The sequence below is a fragment of the Cervus canadensis genome, chromosome 7 (assembly GCF_019320065.1).
Source record: "Cervus canadensis isolate Bull #8, Minnesota chromosome 7, ASM1932006v1, whole genome shotgun sequence".
NCBI lineage: Eukaryota > Metazoa > Chordata > Mammalia > Artiodactyla > Cervidae > Cervus > Cervus canadensis.
Genome location: NC_057392.1, coordinates 84,261,568 through 84,281,883, shown reverse-complemented (window position 1 = coordinate 84,281,883; position 20,316 = coordinate 84,261,568). Strand labels below are relative to the sequence as shown.

The window sequence follows — 20,316 nt, the reverse complement described above, 5'->3', positions numbered from 1 at the left end:
GTGGCCACAGGCTGGACAAGGTCAGTTTTCATTCCAATCCTAAAGAAAGGCAATGCCAAAGAATGCTCAAACTACTGCACAATTGTACTCATCTCTTAAGTTCACATGCATTCTAACAAGTCTACATTTTCACCCCTCTACCATGTTTAATGTTTCTGACGTTGAAGTTTTACATCTTTTTGATTTGTGTATCCTTAATTATTTTTATTGTAGATAAGATGGTTTTGCTACTTTTTTCTTTGAATCTATTTGTTTTGTAAATGTTGGACCTACTGCTTTTATTATATGCTTGACTTTACCAATGAGATTTTTTAAATTTCTTTTACAATTTTATTATTTCTAGTTGCAGTCTTCTCTTTTCCATCAGAAAAGTCCCTTTACTGTTTCTTGAAGAGCTGTTTAGTTGGGCTGAGCTTATTCAGCTTTTGCTTATCTGTAAAATTATATCGCCTTTAAATCTGAATTATCCCCTTGCTGGGTAAAATATTGTTTCTGACTTTTTTTTTTCTTTCAGCACTTTGAATATATTATACCACTCCTTTCTGGCCTACGAAGTTTATGCTAAAAAGTTAGCTGATGGTCTTATGGGCGTTCCCTTGTATGTAACTAGTAGTTTTTCTCTTGCTGTTTTTAATGTCTTTCTTTATATTTAATTTTTGACATCTTAATTGTAATGTGCTTTGGTATGGACTTCTTTGGGTTGATCTTATTTGGCCTTCTCTGTACTTCCTGGACCTAGATGTCTTTTTCATTTCCCAGGTTATGAAAAATTTTACCTATTATTTCTTCAAATAATTTTCTGCCCCCTTTTCTCTCTCTCTTCTCCTTTTGGGATCCCTATATTGCAAATGTTCATGCACTTGCTATTATCATATCACAGAGGTCTCTTAAATGACCCTCATTGAAACAGATGGATTTTTGTTTTGGTTTCTGTTTAGCTTGGGTGATTTCTATTTCTTTGACTTTCAGATTAATGACCTGTTCCCCTGTATCATCTAATACGTTGTTGCTTACTTCTAATATATTTTTGTCAGTTATATTATTCTTTGGCTCTGTTTGGGTCTTCTTTTATATTTTCTAACTCTTTGGTAAACTTGTCTCATGTTCATCCATCCTTCTCCCAAGTTCCTTAAGCATCTTTGTAATTGTTTCCTTGAACTGTTTAGTGGGTAAATTTCTTATCTCCATTTTGTTTAGTTCTTTTTCCTCATTTTTTTTTTCTTGTTCCTCTGTTTGGAGAATATTCCCCTGTCTCCTAATTTGACCTAATTCTCTATGTTTTTTTCTATGTATTAGGTAGGCTGATTATATCTTCTGATCTAGGAGAAGTGACCTTATGTAGAAGATGTCCTGTGGGGCCCAACAAGCACATTCTCCTCTGATCATGAAAGCTCTATTCTGTATGGATACTCTTATGCGGACTGTGTGGGCCTTCTGTTGTGGCGGGGCTGACTACTGTGGGTGCGCTGGTAGTTGGGGCTGGCCACTGGCACTGTGGTAGACAGGACTGGGTCCCAGGGCAGCTGACCGCCAGGCATGAGGAGCCCATAACACCAGGGCTGGTGTCAGTTTGCTGGTATGTGGTTAAGCCCCCAGAACTAACAGTCCAGAGGGAGGACTCCAAAATGGTGCTTGCCAGTGTCCTTCTGGTAGAATAAACTCCCCAGAATGACTGCTTCTGATGTCTCTATCTCCATGGGAAGCCTCACTTGCCTCCCGTATCTCCAGGAGGCTCTTTACGATAAACAAATAGGTCTGACACAGGCTCCTTTCAAATTCCTGGCTCTGTACTCGGACTCATGGCATGTGTGATTTTGTATGCACCATTTAAGAGAGGAGTCTCAGTTTCCTATAGCCATCTAGCATTTCCATATGTAAGCCCCGCCAGCCTCCATTGTCAGATGTTCTGGGGACTTGTCTTCCTGGTGTAGCACTCCCATTCTGGGGAGCCTGATTTGGGTCTTAGACCTCTTGTTCCTTGGGGGAAAATTCTGCCATTGTTTTTATCCCCTCATTTATGGATCACTACCTAAGGGAGTGGCTCTTGACTATTTTGTGTCTCTGCCCCTCCTATTTGTCTTATTATAGTTCCTTTATGTCTTTAGTTATGGAAAATCTTTTGTTAGTCTTCCAGTCATTTTTATAGACAGTTTTGCTGCAAACAGTGGTAATTTTGATGTGCCCGTGGGTAGGAGGTGAGCTCAGGGTCCTACTCCGCTATCTTAGCCACTCCCTGCCCCCATTTATTCTTTCTTCAGTTCTGTACTTGTGGCATGAGGTGATGGAATCCTCTTTCCTCTCCCCCCTAACCTAAGTAATCTTCTGCCCATTCAGTCACCAATCACCTATTAATTTGGTCGTTCAGCATTATTAATTAGCACCTGTATCATTAAGTCTAGGCTTGATTAGGAACAGATCTTCTGTGTTATACGTGGCTTCTATGCTAAGCATGATGCCTTTTCAAGGAAGCTCCATCTGAGCAGTGAGAGGAGGGAACTATCCTCCGCCCTGTCCCTAATACCCACATGGACATACTCATGACAAGACTTACAGCCGGTCACTCTGTCACACACAGTACTCTTTTACCCAGGTGTATATATACAGCATACCTGCTGCTCGTAGACATTTACAAATCATCCACATTATGGGCCAGTAGCATGAGGATTACTGACACAGTATCTGAGTGAAAAATAAATGATCCATCCCCCTACCCAGCCCATATTCAATGTCTCACATCTTACCAGCATCTCTTTCCTACTAACTAAGCATTAACTACATGTCAAACACAGTGAAGTCCCTGTGTACCCTCTTATTATCGTCCTCCTGGGTGAAGCACTTTTTTTTATCATCTCCAGTGTACAGATGAGATTACTAGGGCGTAAAGGGACTAAGTCATTCACCCAAGGCAACACAGCCACTAATCAGCAGAATTGGGACCCGAGTCCAGAACTACGCTGCCAAAATTTGGACTCTTAACCTTTGAATTCCACCACACATTGTTATCATTAATTTATACTTCAGAGAAAGCTACTTTATCAGTACTTCCAGTACTCATAGTAAAAACAAGTTTCTGTAAGGGGAAGGCAGAAGAGGTTCCAAGAATAGTAGATACCTGGTGGTGGAGTACACAAATGATCAATAGGTTATAAAATAGGTTATAAGATGGGTATAGGTATTATGTGGTTCAGTGCTAGGCTACTTTAATATGATTCTTTTATTCTCTTTTACCAAAATAATCCATATTCACTACTGATCAGGAAATTCCAATATTTGCATAGTATCATAAGCATTTGATGTATAGCTTCCTAGATTTAATGTTTTAAATATATAAATTTTTATGAGTGGAATAATAGAGTTTTATAACCTTAAATAGCTCTCAATTTCTTCTATTATAAAATCTTTCCATGTCAAAAATATTCTGACATGGGATGAATCATAATGTTTAATCATATCTTATTTTGGGACAGTTGTTTCACTTTTTTCTGTTAAAATGTATTGTGATAAATAACACCATACCTATAGTCTTTTCTCATGTACGTTAGTGTTGCCTTCCCTTGCTTCATTCTTGAAATTATAAAATGTTTTGGTTTTGTGCTTCTTACCTTTAAGTTACATAATTGTGGGGTAGAATTTTTAAATGTAATTAGTACCAATTAGTTTTGTAGCATGAAAGACTCTTGAAGAAATTCTTGCCCTATGCCTATTTTCCTGCCATCCCAGCATGAGGAAAAATGGCACAGCAAAGAGAATCAGTACCCTGTGAACCTGAGGATGTGTTCCATCTCCTTCCCGGTTTGCAGAGAATCAGTGCTGCACAGAGGACTCTCTCCAAGCATTCTGGTTGGAAAACACACCAATTGATGAAAGAAAGTTGATCTTTATGTGATTATGTGACTTTATTTGAAAATTTATTAAATATTTTTAGATTTAACTTCTCTAGATTCCATTTAGGAGAAAGAAATGGCAACCCACTCCAGTACTCTTGCCTGGAAAGTTCCATGAATGGAAGAGCCTGGTAGCCTACAGTCCATGGGGTTGCAAAGAGTCAGACACAACTGAGTGACTTCACTTTCTTTCTTTCTATACTTTCTTTTGGAGAAGGAAATGACAACCCACTCCAGTGTTCTTGCCTGGAGAATCCCATGGACGGAGGGGCCTGGTGGGCTGCAGTCTATGGGGCTGCAAAGAGTTGGATACGACTAAGCAACTAACACACACACACAGATTCCATTTACTTTATTAACAACCCTGTCTTCTTGTTTTTTATCCCGTAAATGTTTTCTGCTAATATTCTGTTCAATATAAGTCCCTGTCCTTCTGCTTACTTCACTCTAGTCTATCCATATCTGTTACTAATATATTTGTCTTGAAAAATCTCATTGTCTCATATACAAAATAATATATAAATACATATATATTTATGTCAACTTGGAAATCAGATTGATTATATTCTTTGCAGCTAAAGATGGAGAAGCTCTATACAGTCAGCAAAAACAAGACTGGGAGCTGACTGTGGCTCAGATCATGAATTCCTTATTGCCAAATTCGGACTTAAACTGAAGAAAGTAGGGATAACCACTAGACAGTTCCTCTTCGCTTTCTGCCACAAGGCTGGTATCATCTGCATATCTGAGGTTATTGATATTTCTCCTGGCAGTCTTGATTCCAGCTTGTGCTTCATCTAGCCCAGTGTTTGACATGATGCACTTCCTGTACTGCACCCTGTATAATTTTTTGAATCTCCCTTTCAGCTTATTACTTCGTTTTTTAACTGTGTTCATTCCAATCCCAAAGAAAGGTAATGCCAAGGAGTGCTCAAACTACCACACAATTGCACTCATCTCACACGCCAGTAAAGTAATGCTCAAAATTCTCCAAGCCAGGCTTCAGCAATACGTGAACCGAGAACTTCCAGATGTTCAAGCTGGTTTTAGAAAAGTCAGAGGAACCAGAGATCAAATTGCCAATATCCGCTGGATCATTGAACAAGCAAGAGAGTTCCAGAAAAACATCTATTTCTGCTTTATTGACTATGCCAAAGCTTTGACTGTGTGGATCACAATAAACTGTGGAAAATTCTTCAAGAGATGGGAATACCAGACCACCTGACCTGGCTCTTGAGAAACCTGTATGCAGGTCAGGAAGCAACAGTTAGAACTGGACATGGAACCACAGACTGGTTCAAAATAGGAAAAGGAGTACATCAAGGCTGTATATTGTCACCCTGCTTATTTAACTTCAATGCAGAGTACATCATGAGAAATGCTGGGCTGGAAGAAGCACAAGCTGGAATCAAGATTGCCAGGTGAAATATCAATAACCTCAGATATGCAGATGACACCACCCTTATGGCAGAAAGTGAAGAGGAACTAAAGAGCCTCTTGATGAAAGTGAAAGAGGAGAGTGAAAAAGTTGGCTTAAAGCTTAACATTCAGAAAACTAAGATCATGGCGTCTGGTCCCTTCACCTCATGGGAAATAGATGGGGAGACAGTGTAAACAGTGGCTGACTTTTTTATTTTTTTGGGCTCCAAAATCACTGCAGATGGTGACTGCAGCCATGAAATTAAAAGACGCTTACTCCTTGGAAGGAAAGTTATGACCAACCTAGACAGCATATTAAAAAGCAGAGACATTACTTTGCCAACAAAGGTCCGTCTGGTCAAGGCTATGGTTTTTCCAGTGGTCATGTATGGATGTGACAGTTGGACTGTGAAGAAAGCTGAGCACTGAAGAATTGATGCTTTTGAACTGTGGTGTTGGAGAAGACTCTTGAGAGTCCCTTGGACTGCAAGGAGATCCAACCAGTCCATCCTAAAGGAGATCAGTCCTGGGTGTTCATTGGAAGGACTGATGTTGAAGCTGAAACTCCAATACTTTGGCCACCTGATGTGAAGAGCTGACTCATTGGAAAAGACCCCGATGCTGGGAGGGATTGGGGGCAGGAGGAGAAGGGGCCAACAGAGGATGAGATGGCTGGGTGGCATCACCACCTCGATGGACATGAGTTTGAGTAAACTCCGGGAGTTGGTGATGGACAGGGAGGCCTAGCATACTGCGATTCACAGGGTTGCAGAGTCAGACACGACTGAGTGACTGAACTGAACTAAACTGACATATATAAGATGTATAATACATAAAATAATGAAATATAATTTTGTCGATTTATTTATACAAATTTATCAGAAAACATAATAGTGTTCTGTTGTATTCAGAAGTTCCTAAATCATGAGGATTGCCAGTTGATAAAGAGTGGTTAAATGATTTAACCAGGGTGAAAAATAGAATTTAAGACTCCTTCCATGATTTGTTATATTTTATAAGCCCCTACTAATGACAATTATCTTTATATTTGACTAGTCTTCAGAATAAAAGTACAGTGGAGGTTTATAAGCATTTTTTTTCATTCTGAAGCAAATTCTTGATCCTTAGTATTAGACTAAAATTATTTCCAAATTTTAAATATTTGATTATCTCCCAAGCTTGATTTCATCTACTCTCTCCTCCCCACACACACCCAGATAAATAGTTTTCTGATTTTAATATAACTGCTTCTGGACCAAATTATAACTTTTTAGCTGAAAAGCCACACCTGTTCTATCATCTGATTTATAAAAATCTCCAAATGTTATTTCAGTCCCTTCTGGTATTATGCAGAAAATGTTAATGTACTTCAAGTATACTGTTTCAAAATAGATGTGAATCAAACCTCTGAAATATAGCCTCTAAAATGAACTTTCCAAGTGGGTGTATTCACCATCTGAGCTTTATAAAATATTTGCTTAAATTAAAAGATGTTAATGTGCAATTGATATAGTTGAATACTCATTAAAGAACTTTCTTTTATTATTGGTATACATTCTTACATCTGTAAAGGTTTTCTTTGTTAATGCTCATTAAAAAAAATTAAGTGAAATACTACTTTTGTGACACTCTATGCTCAAACTGTGGTACAATAATATTTATATATATGACATCTAAATGCAGCATACTGATTGTGTTCATTCACATCAGTTACATCTGATCAGAAATCCCACAATTTCAGCCACATAATTAACTGAAAATCTAACTCAATAAAGTCATTTAAAACGGTAGGAAAATAAAACAGTTTCAAGTTTAAAGGAGTTACTGATTTGTCATTTAAAACATAATTTATCATTCATGAAGGTAAATGAGGCACTTGATTATGATTTCTCTAAGGACAAGGAAATATATCTTGTTGATAGGTAGTCAGAAAGAGTCTATTGAAATAAAAGAACATATTTATAAGGAAGTTACACTTTAGTGCCAAGATACATATTAGGTATTACCAGTGAAAACTGATGACTCTTTCAGTTCCATCCACTTTAATCTTAGATACATAATTTTAAAGTCTTATTTGCTGAAATTCTTATTTCTAATATCTCCAAAATTTCATTCTTTCAACAGTAATTTTTTGAGCACCTTCTTTGTTTCTGACACTATGAGTATAAAAGATAAGGTTCCTGCCCTCATTGAACTTATGTTTTAGTTAGTTTACATTGGGAAGATTAAATGAGGTATAATACACTTAGAATCTAGTGTCTGGCACATGGATTCATCTTGTTCGGGTTCTCTGTGCTCTTTGTACTTGGACATCTATTTCCTTCTTCAGTTTAGAGACGTTTTCAACTGTAATTTCAATAAATACATTGTCCCCCTTTCTCTCTCTCTTCTCCTTCTGTGACCCCCTATAATGCAAATGTTAGTACACTTGATACTGTCCAAGGTCTCTTAAACTATTCTCATTTTTTAAAATGTGTTTTTCTTTCTGCTGTTCTGAATGGATGATTTCCACTGTTCTATCTTTCAGACTGCTTATACAGTCTATACCCCATAATTTTGCTGTTATTTCCTTCTAGTATTTTTTCATTTTAGTTATTATATTCTTCAGCTCTGACAGGTTGTCATATTTTCTAGTTCTTTGTTGAAGTTCTCACTATGTTCATCTATTTTTTTCTGAAGTTCAGTTAGCACTCTTATTACTATTGCTTTGAACCTTTATCAGGTAATTATCTCTGTTTTATTAGGGTTTTTTAGGGGTTTTTATCTTGTTCTTTCATTTGAAGCATATTCCTCTGTCTTCTCGTTCTGTTTAAATTGCTCCGTTTTCCTTTATGAAATTAGGTGAACCGCTTGCCTGTCCTGATCTTGAAGGCATATTTTCATGTGCGAGTGTCCCTATGCAGTTGCATGTGCCCAGTGGCTTTGCTAGGAGGGCCAGGTCTGAAATGAGCACAGTGCAGATCTTGCCCCAGGGTGTATTGGCAGCTTCCACCATGGTGGGAGATCATGCTGGATTTGGAGGGGATAGGACTGGAACCAGGTGTGAGCCAGGGCTCTTCCTAGGCCCCATGGAAGTCAGCATCCTATGGGGGCAGGGCCAGGGCCTAATGGACTAGAACACAAGCCCCAAGGGTATTCAGCTTCTCCCTCCTGGGATGGCAGTCTCCAGTTTAGTTGGGGGCATGGCTGAGGGACTCAGCCTGCACTTCTGAGCTGGTTCCACTTTTCCCCTGGTATGCACGCCTTGGTTAGAGGCTTGGTTGGGCGTAGCAGGGTCAAGTCACACTACTGAACTAGTCCTACTTCTTCCCAAGTGTGTGTTCTCAAGGGCATGCTGTGATTGTAGTTGCCACTGTGGAACTGGTTCTGCTCCTGCCTGAGTGTCAGGGTCCTTGTGCTCTGCCATCTCATTCCCATCTCCAGTAAGAAGCTTTTGTTGCAGGATTATTTGTTGTGACATACTGGTCTTCCCTTGTGGCTCAGCTGGTAAAGAATCCACCTGCAATGTAGGAGACCTGGGCTTGATCCCTGGGTTGGGAAGATCCCTTGGGGAAGGGAAGGGCTACCCACTCCAGGATTCTGGCCCAGAGAATTCCATGGACTGTATAGTCCATGGGATCACAAAGAGTCAGACATGACTGAGCAACTTTCAGTACTGGGCAAGCAACTTAGATTTCATCACTATTGGACTAGATCAGTAAAATTTGGTACATGCACACAATTAAATGTTATATATCAGTCAAAAAGGAATTAATCTTATCTGTGTATAGCTACCTCAATAGGTCTGAAAATGTAGCAAAACCAATAAGAATTAAGATGAAATTTATAGCTTCACATCATTAGTGTAGTTTTTTAAAATACCTGCAAAAAGTTCTATTTTTCACACATTAAGTACAGATTAGAAGGCAAATGTTAAATTCATAAGTGTAGGTACCCTCTAATTAAATGCAAATAAACGTCCCAATATCTTAAAACAAAAGCAAAATAAAAAATATTTTCTTGTTACCATATCCCCTTCAACTGCAATTGAATTTCTCTCCTTCCTATTCACCAAACCAGTGAACCAAACCTCCCTATTCACAAAACCAGTTGCTTTTGGTTTCAACCTCATCCCACACCCCCACTAAGGTCTAGCCATCTTGTATTCTTTTGTACCTTGGACGCACAGAACTGAGTTGATTGGACTCCTTAGTACAGAACATGCTATGCCTGACCTGTACAAGTAAGACCTCTCTCTAAACAATAAATCTACAAAATATGTCAAACACCAACAAATACAGTGAATAATATAACAAATGTGTGTGAATTCATCACCTGTATTTTACAAGTTTTAACAATTTGTCAGAGTTAACTCTGTAGATTATTTTTTAAGTATATAGTTAAAACCTTCATATTTACCCTTCCCTGTACAAGATAACCATTGATGACACTAGGTCCAACTGTAGGACAAGGTTCACAGGTTAAGAAGTGATGAGATTCAGAGCAGAAGTAGGGGGCAATGTGTGGCCTTACCACCACTCCCCGTGATGATAACCAGTAGTTATGTGGTGCCCACTATGTGCCTGGCACTCATCTCCTCTTTACCTATATGAAGTCACATAGTTCCCAGAACAATCATATGCTGTAATAACCATTTTATAGATCAGAAAACTAAAATACCTGAAGTCACTTAGTTTACAAGGAGCAGAGCCAGGATTTGAAGTTAGGCAGGTGGCCTTAGCATTCATGCACTCCACCTCTCTGTTATCCTGTCTTAGGAGTATATTCAGAGTGGTGAGTTTTTATATTTCCTTTTTTTCAATTGTCTCTACCACTTAAACAAACAAACTATATATATATATATATATATATATATATATATATATATATATATAGCTTTCACATTTTCATTTAAAAAAATTCTCCTAGATCTGGATCTGTGGGTTCCAGCTCTCCTGTCTGTTTATTCTTCCATTCTGCTGCTTGAACCTGCAATCATTTTCCTTCATATTGTACTTTGAATCAGATTTTAAATTCCTTTTGTGTGTATTTTCTTTATCCAGAAAGTTTTAAGCTTGAAATATCTCTCCACTATAAAGGTTTTGTTTATTGTTTTCTCAAACATTATACTTACTTAATATACTCTCCAAATGACTATAAAGTTTTATATCCTGCTATAAAATAGCTAACTATGGAAACCTTTTGTATTTGTAGATTCTAGAAACCTTTTGGAATAACAGGATTCTCTTAAATGACTAATTACCCCAGATCTGATGCCTGTGTAATGCTCTTTAGCAAGCAGCTGTCTTCGTATGAAGAGAGGCTAAAAGCTCCTTTTTGTCCTGTTCATTTAAAATCATTTGCTTCTTATTTAATATTTGCAAAGAACACAGTCACCTTATAGTAGAATTTGCTGTTGTAAATTTTGGATTGTTTCCATGGGTTCTGCCTTACATCTGCATGGTGTTTAAAGCCAATGCTTCCTTTCTTTTTATAGGCATTCAAGGCCTTTTGCCTCATAATCCAATGTCATGCTGAATGACAGAAAATTGAAGTTGAGTTTATTTGACTATAGAGAAGAACTACACAGAACAATACACCTATTTAAGAACTCCTTATCTCAAGGACTGAAGGAGCTGTCTTAGGCAGGTGGCTTAATCTCTCTACTGCTAAGCCTAACTGTGTGCCTTTATTTATTAAGGACAGGACTGGGCACTCTGCTTCCAGAAACAAAAAGACCCCACTGATCTATCAGAACCAACAATAAACCAATAGGATGCATACACCTCATTCAGAACGGTGAAGATATGTTCTTTGTATTTTTGAAATAATTCTTATTGCTTGTTTATTATAGAAAATTTAACCAAGTTTTTTAAAAAGCTATGAAAATGTATTAACCAGCTCCTAAGTATATACTGGTGGCTGCTTACATTATAGATTATTCATAATGAATCTTTTTTTCTTGATTCTATGTGGGATCTTCTCTCCTTAAGTAAAATGATTTATTCGTTGACATTACTTATATTTCTACCTGACAGCCTCTAGTGGTTTCTGTGTGTTTTAAAGTAATAAAACATTTATTTGCTTTCTCTGTTTTAACTCAGAGGTGCTGTAAATACCTAGTGAATAATCTGAAGGAACTGGCTTCCCTGCTCATTGGGTACTGTGATTTAAAGACTGAGATAATCTATGTTTATCTTGAAATAGGGAGAAAGGGAAATGTAGGTGGGTGTGTAGAGAGAAGAATATTGGAAAGCATAATAGCTTTTCCTTTCTTGATTTGAATCATGATTGTGTCACTTACTTTCCTTTAAATCTAGTAAGTTCTAGAACTTTGATGCACAAGTATATTTAAATGTGATCCTAAGAATACTTTTCAATACTATAAAAATGGGTTTTGAATTAGCTATCATTTTAACCGTCTGCTAAATTATCTACCAATTATCAAGTAATTGAGAATTAACTGCATAAAATTCATATATCAGGTACCAATTCTTTGGAGTTTATTTTTAAGATAATCAGTTCTTCCTCTTAACAACAGCTGCATTTAGAAGTAATAATACAGAATTTATCATGTGGGCTCAGATCCATGCTTCATCTCATTTAGGATTATATCCTGACAAAAGCATCAAGGGATGTTTAATGGACTTCCCTGGTGTCTCAGATGGTAAAGAATTTGCCTGAAATGCAGGAGACCTGCGTTCAGTCCCTGGGTCAGGAAAATCTCCTGGAGAAGGGAATGGCAACCCACTCCAGTATTCTTGCCTGGAGAATTCCATGGACAGAAAAGCCTGGCGGGCTGCAGTCCATGGGGTCACAAAGAGTCAGACACATCAGTACTGTAGGCAGTCACAATGATACTGTATTTGTCTTAATGACTTTCATTAATTATATTAGCTTTTAAACTTTCAAAAATTAAAATCTAAATCACCTCTTGGAATTGGACATTACACTAATTTAGTACCTATTTTATGTAGTAATAGATAATGTTTTTCATTTACCTTAGATATACCTCTTTAAAGATTCTAGGATGTGCTAAACAAACATATGGCCATACTGACCACATTTTCATGGACAAATATCATATCACCTTGAAGTTTTTATATTTTTGACAGTCCATGTAAGAGAGAAAGATCAAGACTTTGGGATGAAGCCAACCTCAGTTGGATCACAGGATCACTTGTAAATAGCTCTGTGACTTTTTATAAGTTAGTTAATTACTCTGATTCTTAGAAATTTCTGGTAAAAATAAAATGTATATCTGTTTTTCATGATAGTTGTGACTATGAATTACATGATGTAGGAGAGAGCATCCTGCATAGCACCTGGAACAGTATACCATCAACAAATGTCAACTTCCCTCCTTATTCTTCAGAGGATGGGCAGAAATGTTTTAGCTGTGCCTGTGTGAATAGAACCCTCTGTAAGCCCACATGTTTTTAATAATAAAGTAACACATTATGCATATTCATTAGAGATTGTCTTGTTTCAAAAGATTACACTCAAAACTAAACTCTCTATGTGTATGTTATTTTATCTTTTCCCTCATATAATGATATCACTCGGTAAGTGGAAAAGGTATACCACACAAATACTATCTATCAAGTCCATGTTGAATTATTTATTTAAATAAGGAGCTGTACTCAGATCCCCATACCCAAGTTTAAAATCCTGTCAGTTTGACTGCTGGCTAAAGCATTTACTCACTGTAAGATACTAGGCAAGATAATCAAAGATCTCATTTTTCACTACCTGAAAAGTGGGGCTATTTGCATTTATGTGGCAGTTTGAGGGATAATATTAATATATGTGAACATGCTGAATAAACATAAAAATTTATACCAATATGTAGTGAATTCTAATTAAAACAGTTGTTTAGAGTGAATTTATTTTCTGATTTAAGGAACTGGCTTATCTTCATAAAACAAAGTTAAGAAGGCAGATTAAAGATACATATAGAATGTTATATATTTGTATAGATGCATAAGCTAGATTCAAGATAAGCAGGAGAAACATCAACAACCTCAGATATGTGGATGATACCACTCTAATGGGAAAGTGAAGAGGAACTGAAGAGCCTCTTGATGAAGGTGAAGGAGGAGAGTGAAAGAACCAGCTTAAAACTAAATATTAAAACAACTAAGATCATGGTATCTTGTCCCATTACTTCATGGCAAACATAAGGGAAAAGGAGGAAGTAGTGATATTTCTTCTTGGGCTCTAAAATCAGTGCGGATAGTGACTGCAGCCATGAAATCAGAAGACAATCGCATCTCGGCAGGAAAGCTATGACAAGCCTAGACAGTGTGCTGAAAAGCAGAGACATTACCCTGCCGACAAAGGTCCATATAGTCAAGACTATAGTCTTCCCAGTGGTCACATATGGTTGTGAGAGTTGAACCATAGAGAAGGCAGAGCACCAAAGAATTGATGCCTTCGAACTGGAGAAGACTCCTGAGAGTCCCTTGGACAGCAAGATCACCAGTCAATCTGAAGGGGGAAAAAAAAAAAAAAACCAACCCTGAATACTCATGGGAAGGATTGATGCTGAAGCTGAAGCTCCAGTATTTTGGTCACCTGATATGAACAGCTGACTCACCAGTCAATCTGAAGGGAAAAAAAAAAAAAAAAACCCTGAATACTCATGGGAAGGATTGATGCTGAAGCTGAAGCTCCAGTATTTTGGTCACCTGATATGAACAGCTGACTCACTGGAAAAGTCTCTGGTGCTGGGAAAGACTGAAAGCAGAAGGAGAAGAGGGTGTCAGAGGATGAGATGGCTGGATGGCATCACCAATGCAATGGACGTGAACTTGGGCAAACTTCAGAAGATGGTAAGGGACAGGGAGGTCTGGTGTGCTGCAGTTCATGGGGTCTCAAAGAGTTGGACATGACTGGGTGACTGAACAACTTTAAAGATTTTAAAGTTTACTATTAAAATATGTGATTAAAACACGTGAATAGATGTAACAGAAATTTTAGAAATTCCAGTATTTTAAATTATTTTCTTCATAGAAATCATTTAGTCCACCCATGTAAATTTGTTTTCCACCTTATATCCAAAAAGAATACCAATGAGGGCTGTTATTGAGTGTAGGGTTCAGGCCTTAGTCCACACACACAGGCTATTGGTGGGACTCAAATCATTCAAGCCATATGTTCTTTCTGCTCTAGTTTCAGTTCTATATCCATACATGTGAGATGTGGCTCCCTGAATAATCTTCTTCAAACATTACTTGAATTCCCCAGTTCAAGACTCTATGGAAGCCAATTTCCTGCTTGTATTTTCTTGGCTTTGGAAGTCATTAAAATGCCTATTAGATGCTACCCAGAGTTAACAGAGTCTTTACCAGAAGCCTTGCACATGGTTTATCTATTTAGGTTCTTACTGAGAGGCCTCAGCAATACTTCTCAGTTCCAGATCGCATGAGTAAGTTCAGGCAGTCAAGTGTTTCAGAAGTGAGTCACATGATCAAAAATTCGTATGTGTGCTGCAACATAAATTGCCTTTGAAAACATTAGCAAAATTTAGCCAATTAGCTGTTTGAAAATTAGCATGATGTTAGGGGCAGAAAGAAGCTAATAAATGGAGTCTATCAAAACCCAGTAATTCTGTTGGGTTTCAGAGTACAGATGAGCTACATATGGTGATCCAAGTAAAATGGAATAAACAACTGCATTATTCTTCAGGAGCTGAGTGGCAACTCTAGAAGAATGTGTTTTTCTCCTATAAAAATATCTGGATACTTAAAATGTACTAATCAGAAGAATATATTATGTCATTCCAGATTTACAGTGTCAAGTAGAAGCACTTGGGCTAAAACTTCAGAAGGCAGTGACTGAGATGGACAAATATAAAGAAAAGCTCATGTAAGATGGTGAATATTGAACAACCTACAAGAATTTAGAAAGACCCTCATGTATTCTCTGTGACTCGGGACAGTAATTTGGTTGTGTGGGTATGGTCTACTGCTATTTTTCTCACTTTTCTGGCTTATATTGAAGGACCTGTACATGTTTTTAAATACATGAAATGTTTCTTTACCTATCCAGGGAAAAGTATTAAAGGTTTCCCTGTTTATTCAAATGTAGTAACTTAATATTCTCTAAATTTTTCTCTTTTCATCTATTTATTATCTGCCTGGAAGAAACAACATTGAAGTTGTTTCTTGAAACTATCAATTTTAGATTCAAAAAGACAGTTGCTGCTGGTGCTAAGTCGCTTCAGTTGTGTCCAACTCTGTGCAACCCCATAGATGGCAGCCCACCAGGCTTCCCCGTCCCTGGAATTCTCCAGGCAAGAACACTGGAGTGGGTTGCCATTTCCTTCTTCAATGCATGCAAGTGAAAAGTGAAAGTGAAATCGCTCAGTCGTGTCCGACTCTTCGCAACCCCATGGACTGCAGCCTACCAGGCTCCTCCGTCCATGGGATTTTCCAGGCAAGAGTACTGGAGTGGGGTGCCATTGAGTATCTTTGAAATTCTGGAGTGCTTGTGCATTACATAAGTGAGAAAGAAAATGTTGGAAAACAAATGATAAGACAATGCCTTTGTAAAATATCCAGAACAATATTTCTTTTTAAAATGATTTTATTTCAGAAATTTCAAATATTATAGTGTAAATATTTGTGTTCGGTTGCTCAGTCATGTCCAACTCTTTCCAACTCTTTAGACTGTAGCCTACTAGGCTCCTTTGTCCATGGGATTTTCAGGCAAAACTGGAGTGAGTTGCAATTTCCTCCTCCAGGGAATCTTCCCAACCTAGGGACTGAGCCTGCATCTCCTACATCTCCTACATTGCAGGCAGATTCTTTACAGCTGAGCCATCGGGGAAGCCCATAGTATAAATATAGAACATCTATAATTACAAAAAGAATTTATATAATCTTTGAAACGTAAGTAAATTTTTTTCTTTGTGGTATATGAACTGGTAGCTTTGGTTTTCAGTTCCTATATTTTAGAAGGATGAGCCTCATAAGAAATATAAATATTTAGAATGCTTAGCAACTGAATGTTGTGTTGACCTTGAACTACTCCTAAGAAAAATGTGTTCAACAAAATTCTTAATAAGGAAGAACAAATTTTAAAAATACTCTATCAAATTAATGTATACTTTGACTATTTGCAGCAAAATAATTTATTTTCAAAAGTTAAAACCAAATATTCATGATTTACAACACTGTGGTCAATATTGCAGTAAATAATAGTTCAATTCTCTGTGTATGATGGCTGGGGTTGAAGGAATGAGAGGACAAGTGGTACTAGCATGACTCACTGGGCCCAGCGAGGAACTTTCTGATGAAAGAAACATGAAAAAGAGAAGCAAGATGGGAATTGCCAGTAAAGAAGCATTAGTTTCCACCCTCTAGTAACATCAGGGAAGAGGATTCTGACCACTTGGAAGGCTGCCAAGTCTGGCCACAGCCCATTTAATATTAATACATGCCTTGTGATTTTTTTTGTTAGTTATATTTTTAATATAATTTATAATATGAGTGCTGAGAAATGATGAGAGTCAAAGGAGACTGAAGTTGGAGGGAGAAAATACTACATCACTAAAGTCTATCAAATGAATTACCTGGAGGAAATCACTGCAAAAATGCTGATGCTGTTGTTTCAGTTTATAACAAACCTGGTTCTTCCTATATGAGAACTTCTTAAAATTAGAAAATGAGCAAAGTAACCACTTTTAGAAAACTTGAGTTACAAAAGATAGAGCCACTTAAATGGTCCCAACTGCTAGAGACCTTTCTCTGTGCTGCCCATACCTACCTCTTCCATCTCTTCTCCGTCTATGCTCCTTCACAAACAGGATGAAGTTGAGTAGGTTGGGTGTTTGGGATCAGGGTCTGGGACAGCTTAAGGCACTCAGAGCTCAGTAAGTCTCCAATAGTATTTAAAAACTATTTTATTAAAAGGTTAAAACCAAGTTTTTAACTTGGCCATTGTTTTATGATAAATTCAGTTTGAAGTCAAAATAATACACTCAAAAATTCAGACATACAATTTCTTAATAAATTTGAGATTTGCTCTACATACTCAAACATGTTTGAACTTCCAAAAATTGGAAGGCACTATGAAATCATATTTTTAAAAAAATTAAATTCCTGCTCTTTATGTGTGGGGTGGTGGGTGGGTACAGGAATGAGTTTCACCTATCCAACTTAATATAATTTTTTTGTTTAAAAATTTTTAAATGTTTGGATATAAATTTTGTGGATTTTTATTTATGGGAAACGGCAGTTTTTAAATGGATGAGCTGAGGTTCTTTTCTCCCTAAGATGTATAAGGAAATATTTTCCAAGGTTTAGAAGAACTTGTTACATATTTGAAAATAGAGATTTCATCACTTAAGATGCTTTGAGCTATGAGTAACGGAGGTAGAGGGGTTTCAAGTTTAGTCAATCCACTGACTCAACAACGTCACTAAGGATCTGGATGTTCTTTCTGTCTCCATTCTGCTGCCCTCAGCACTGGCTTCACCCCAAGGCTAAGTCTCCTAACATCATGAAATGGCTGCAGGTCCAGGTACCACATCCAAATATAACCACCCCAGGGGCCGGAAGGGCCTGTTTTTCTAGAGTCTCCTTAGAAGTGAGATAAGAATTTCCCAGAAGCTGCCAAATAGCCCTCTCATTACATCTCTTGGCTGGAACCCTTTACAACCCTCTCCTAAATGAATCACTGGCAGGGGCAGCAGGACTACCAGAGTTAGGTCAAGCAGAATTTGTCCTGAGAACAGATGATAATGGGGCTCTGATGGCTGTGAAGAAAGCTATAGTACATGTCCAGAAGGTAACCAGTAATGTTTACTAAAGAAGTAGAGTGTTAGTGATGCTCTGAAAAGTAATGACATTTTCTACAAATTTCATGTCACATCTAGATTAATTTAGGGAAGACCTCCCTAAAGTAATAAAAAATATGGATGCTGTCAAATGCAACTTTATTAGTTTTAACATATATAACTGTATGTATATATAAAGAGAATGAGGAAATACACTTCTGTTTTATATATATGTATGTAGGATAAGTTAGGTAAATAAGACTAACAAGAAAGACTGTTATAAAAGGTGAGAAATTTTTAGGAATTCCTAAAAGGAAAGACATAGGAAGGACAATAAAAAGAGTCAACTCTACAGAGGAATAAACTAGATGAAAAGTGATTGTGTGGTGGGCATGTGATAGGCAGGACTCACTTGCAATCAGTTAACACAAACAGAAGGGAGTGGGATCTCGCAAATCATCATAACAGGGATTCTCCAACTCCAGTCTACAGAAGAATCCTGGGGAGTTTATTGAAACTGTGTGTTACAGTATGACCTCCCCCACAGACCCAGTCCTAGGATCAGTGTCTGGGCTCCATTCCCACAGATATTCTGGTTTTACTTTGCGGCTTGGGATGTCTCTGAGCAATCTGCATTTAAAACACCCCGTACACACACACACACACGATTCTGATTTAAGTGATCCAATGAAACCTACTCTGAGGAATCATATTTGGAACATTTAAGCCATGGCCCCTCACCAAGACACCTCTCCCCCAATCAACAGTTCCTATGTGAAGCAGCTTTTGCAAGGCATCTGTACCCAGAATAAAGCAATGAGTGTGAGGATTGGAGCTGAGGACCCTGGCAGCTACTGAACCCCAGGAGAGCCCAGGGTTCCCACATCCTAAGACAAACTTCCAGTGCCCCCAGCATACTCTGCCCCTTCATCACAACCTTTAAAAACAGTCTAGGCAACAATAAACAGCAAAGCAGATGAGAAGACATAGAAATTTAGGCTTAGGGTAAACACCCAACCAAAGATTACCAGGTATGTGAGAAAAACCTCCCCCCAGCCTTGTTGCAGATGGCTCTGAATTCACACAAGAAAATTTTAACACAAGGAGAAATTGTTAAATAGCAAACAGAAGATGTTAAGACAAATTTTTAAAGTTAGACTATCCTTCAAAGTACATCCAGGATTGTAACCATGAAAGAATAACAGCCTGTTAAACAAAAGAAGCTATTAGGAATTTTAGAAATCAAAAATATGATTAGAAAAATGACTCCACTCATGTTAAAAAATGTATATGAAGATACATAAAAATATATATGGATTCAAATTCATTGAATAAATGATTGGTAGAATTGCAATAGCTTCTTCTGGAAGTGAGACTCAGAGGTATGCAGAGACTCTTGTTGTACTCTATATATATGTTTTACTCTATATACTTATATATTGCTTAAATAGGTTGCAGTGTGAATGTATTCGTTTTCACATATGTAATGAAAAGAACAAAATTCACTTAAAATGATTTATCACTTAAAATGATTTTATCAGTTACTGGTGAATATGTCTAAAATGCTTATATAAAATATGCTTTCTACTTTGAGGACCTTTGTAACCTACTTATACTTCAATTTTATTAGCAGCCACCTCCTCCTCATTTAACTAATGATTGTAAGCAATAATCAGCCATGACCAGCATGAATTTCTCATTTATAAAGCTCTTACTTGACCAAATAAGAGCAACATTTCACACAGTTGAGGTGATCTAGGAACATTATTATTGCCTTCTGAGATATAATGTTCTCCTGATTTTCCTAAATGGAACTAAAATGGACTGGAATGGGTGAATTTAACTCAGATGACCATTATATCTACTACTGTGGGCAGGAATCCCTTAGAAGAAATGGAGTAGCCATCATAGTCAACAAAAGGGTCCTAAATGCAACCTAAAAACAAGAGAATGATCTCTGTTCGTTTCCAAGGCAAACCATTCAATATCACAGTAATACAAGTCTATGCCCCGACCAGTAATGCTGAAGAAGTTGAAGTTGAACAGTTCGATGAAGACCTACAAGACCTTTTAGAACTAACACCCAAAAAAGATGTCCTTTTCATTCTAGGGGACTGGAATGCAAAAGTAGGAAGTCAAGAAACACCTGGAGTAACAGGCAAAATTGTCCTCGGAATACAGAATGAAGCAGGGCAAAGACTAATAGAGTTTTGCCAAGAAAATGCACTGGTCACAGCAAACACCCTCTTC

General features: G+C 37.5%; 1 protein-coding gene across 1 annotated transcript in view; it reads left to right on the top strand.

Annotated features, from left to right (window-relative positions):
• The window catches only part of LEKR1 (leucine, glutamate and lysine rich 1), a 210,219-nt gene that overhangs the window by 109,177 nt on the left and 80,726 nt on the right, over positions 1-20,316 (top strand). The window contains exon 7 of the mRNA XM_043473929.1: positions 15,071-15,152. Coding sequence (XP_043329864.1) covers positions 15,071-15,152 — 82 coding nt within the window. The remainder of the gene's footprint in view (positions 1-15,070; positions 15,153-20,316) is intronic.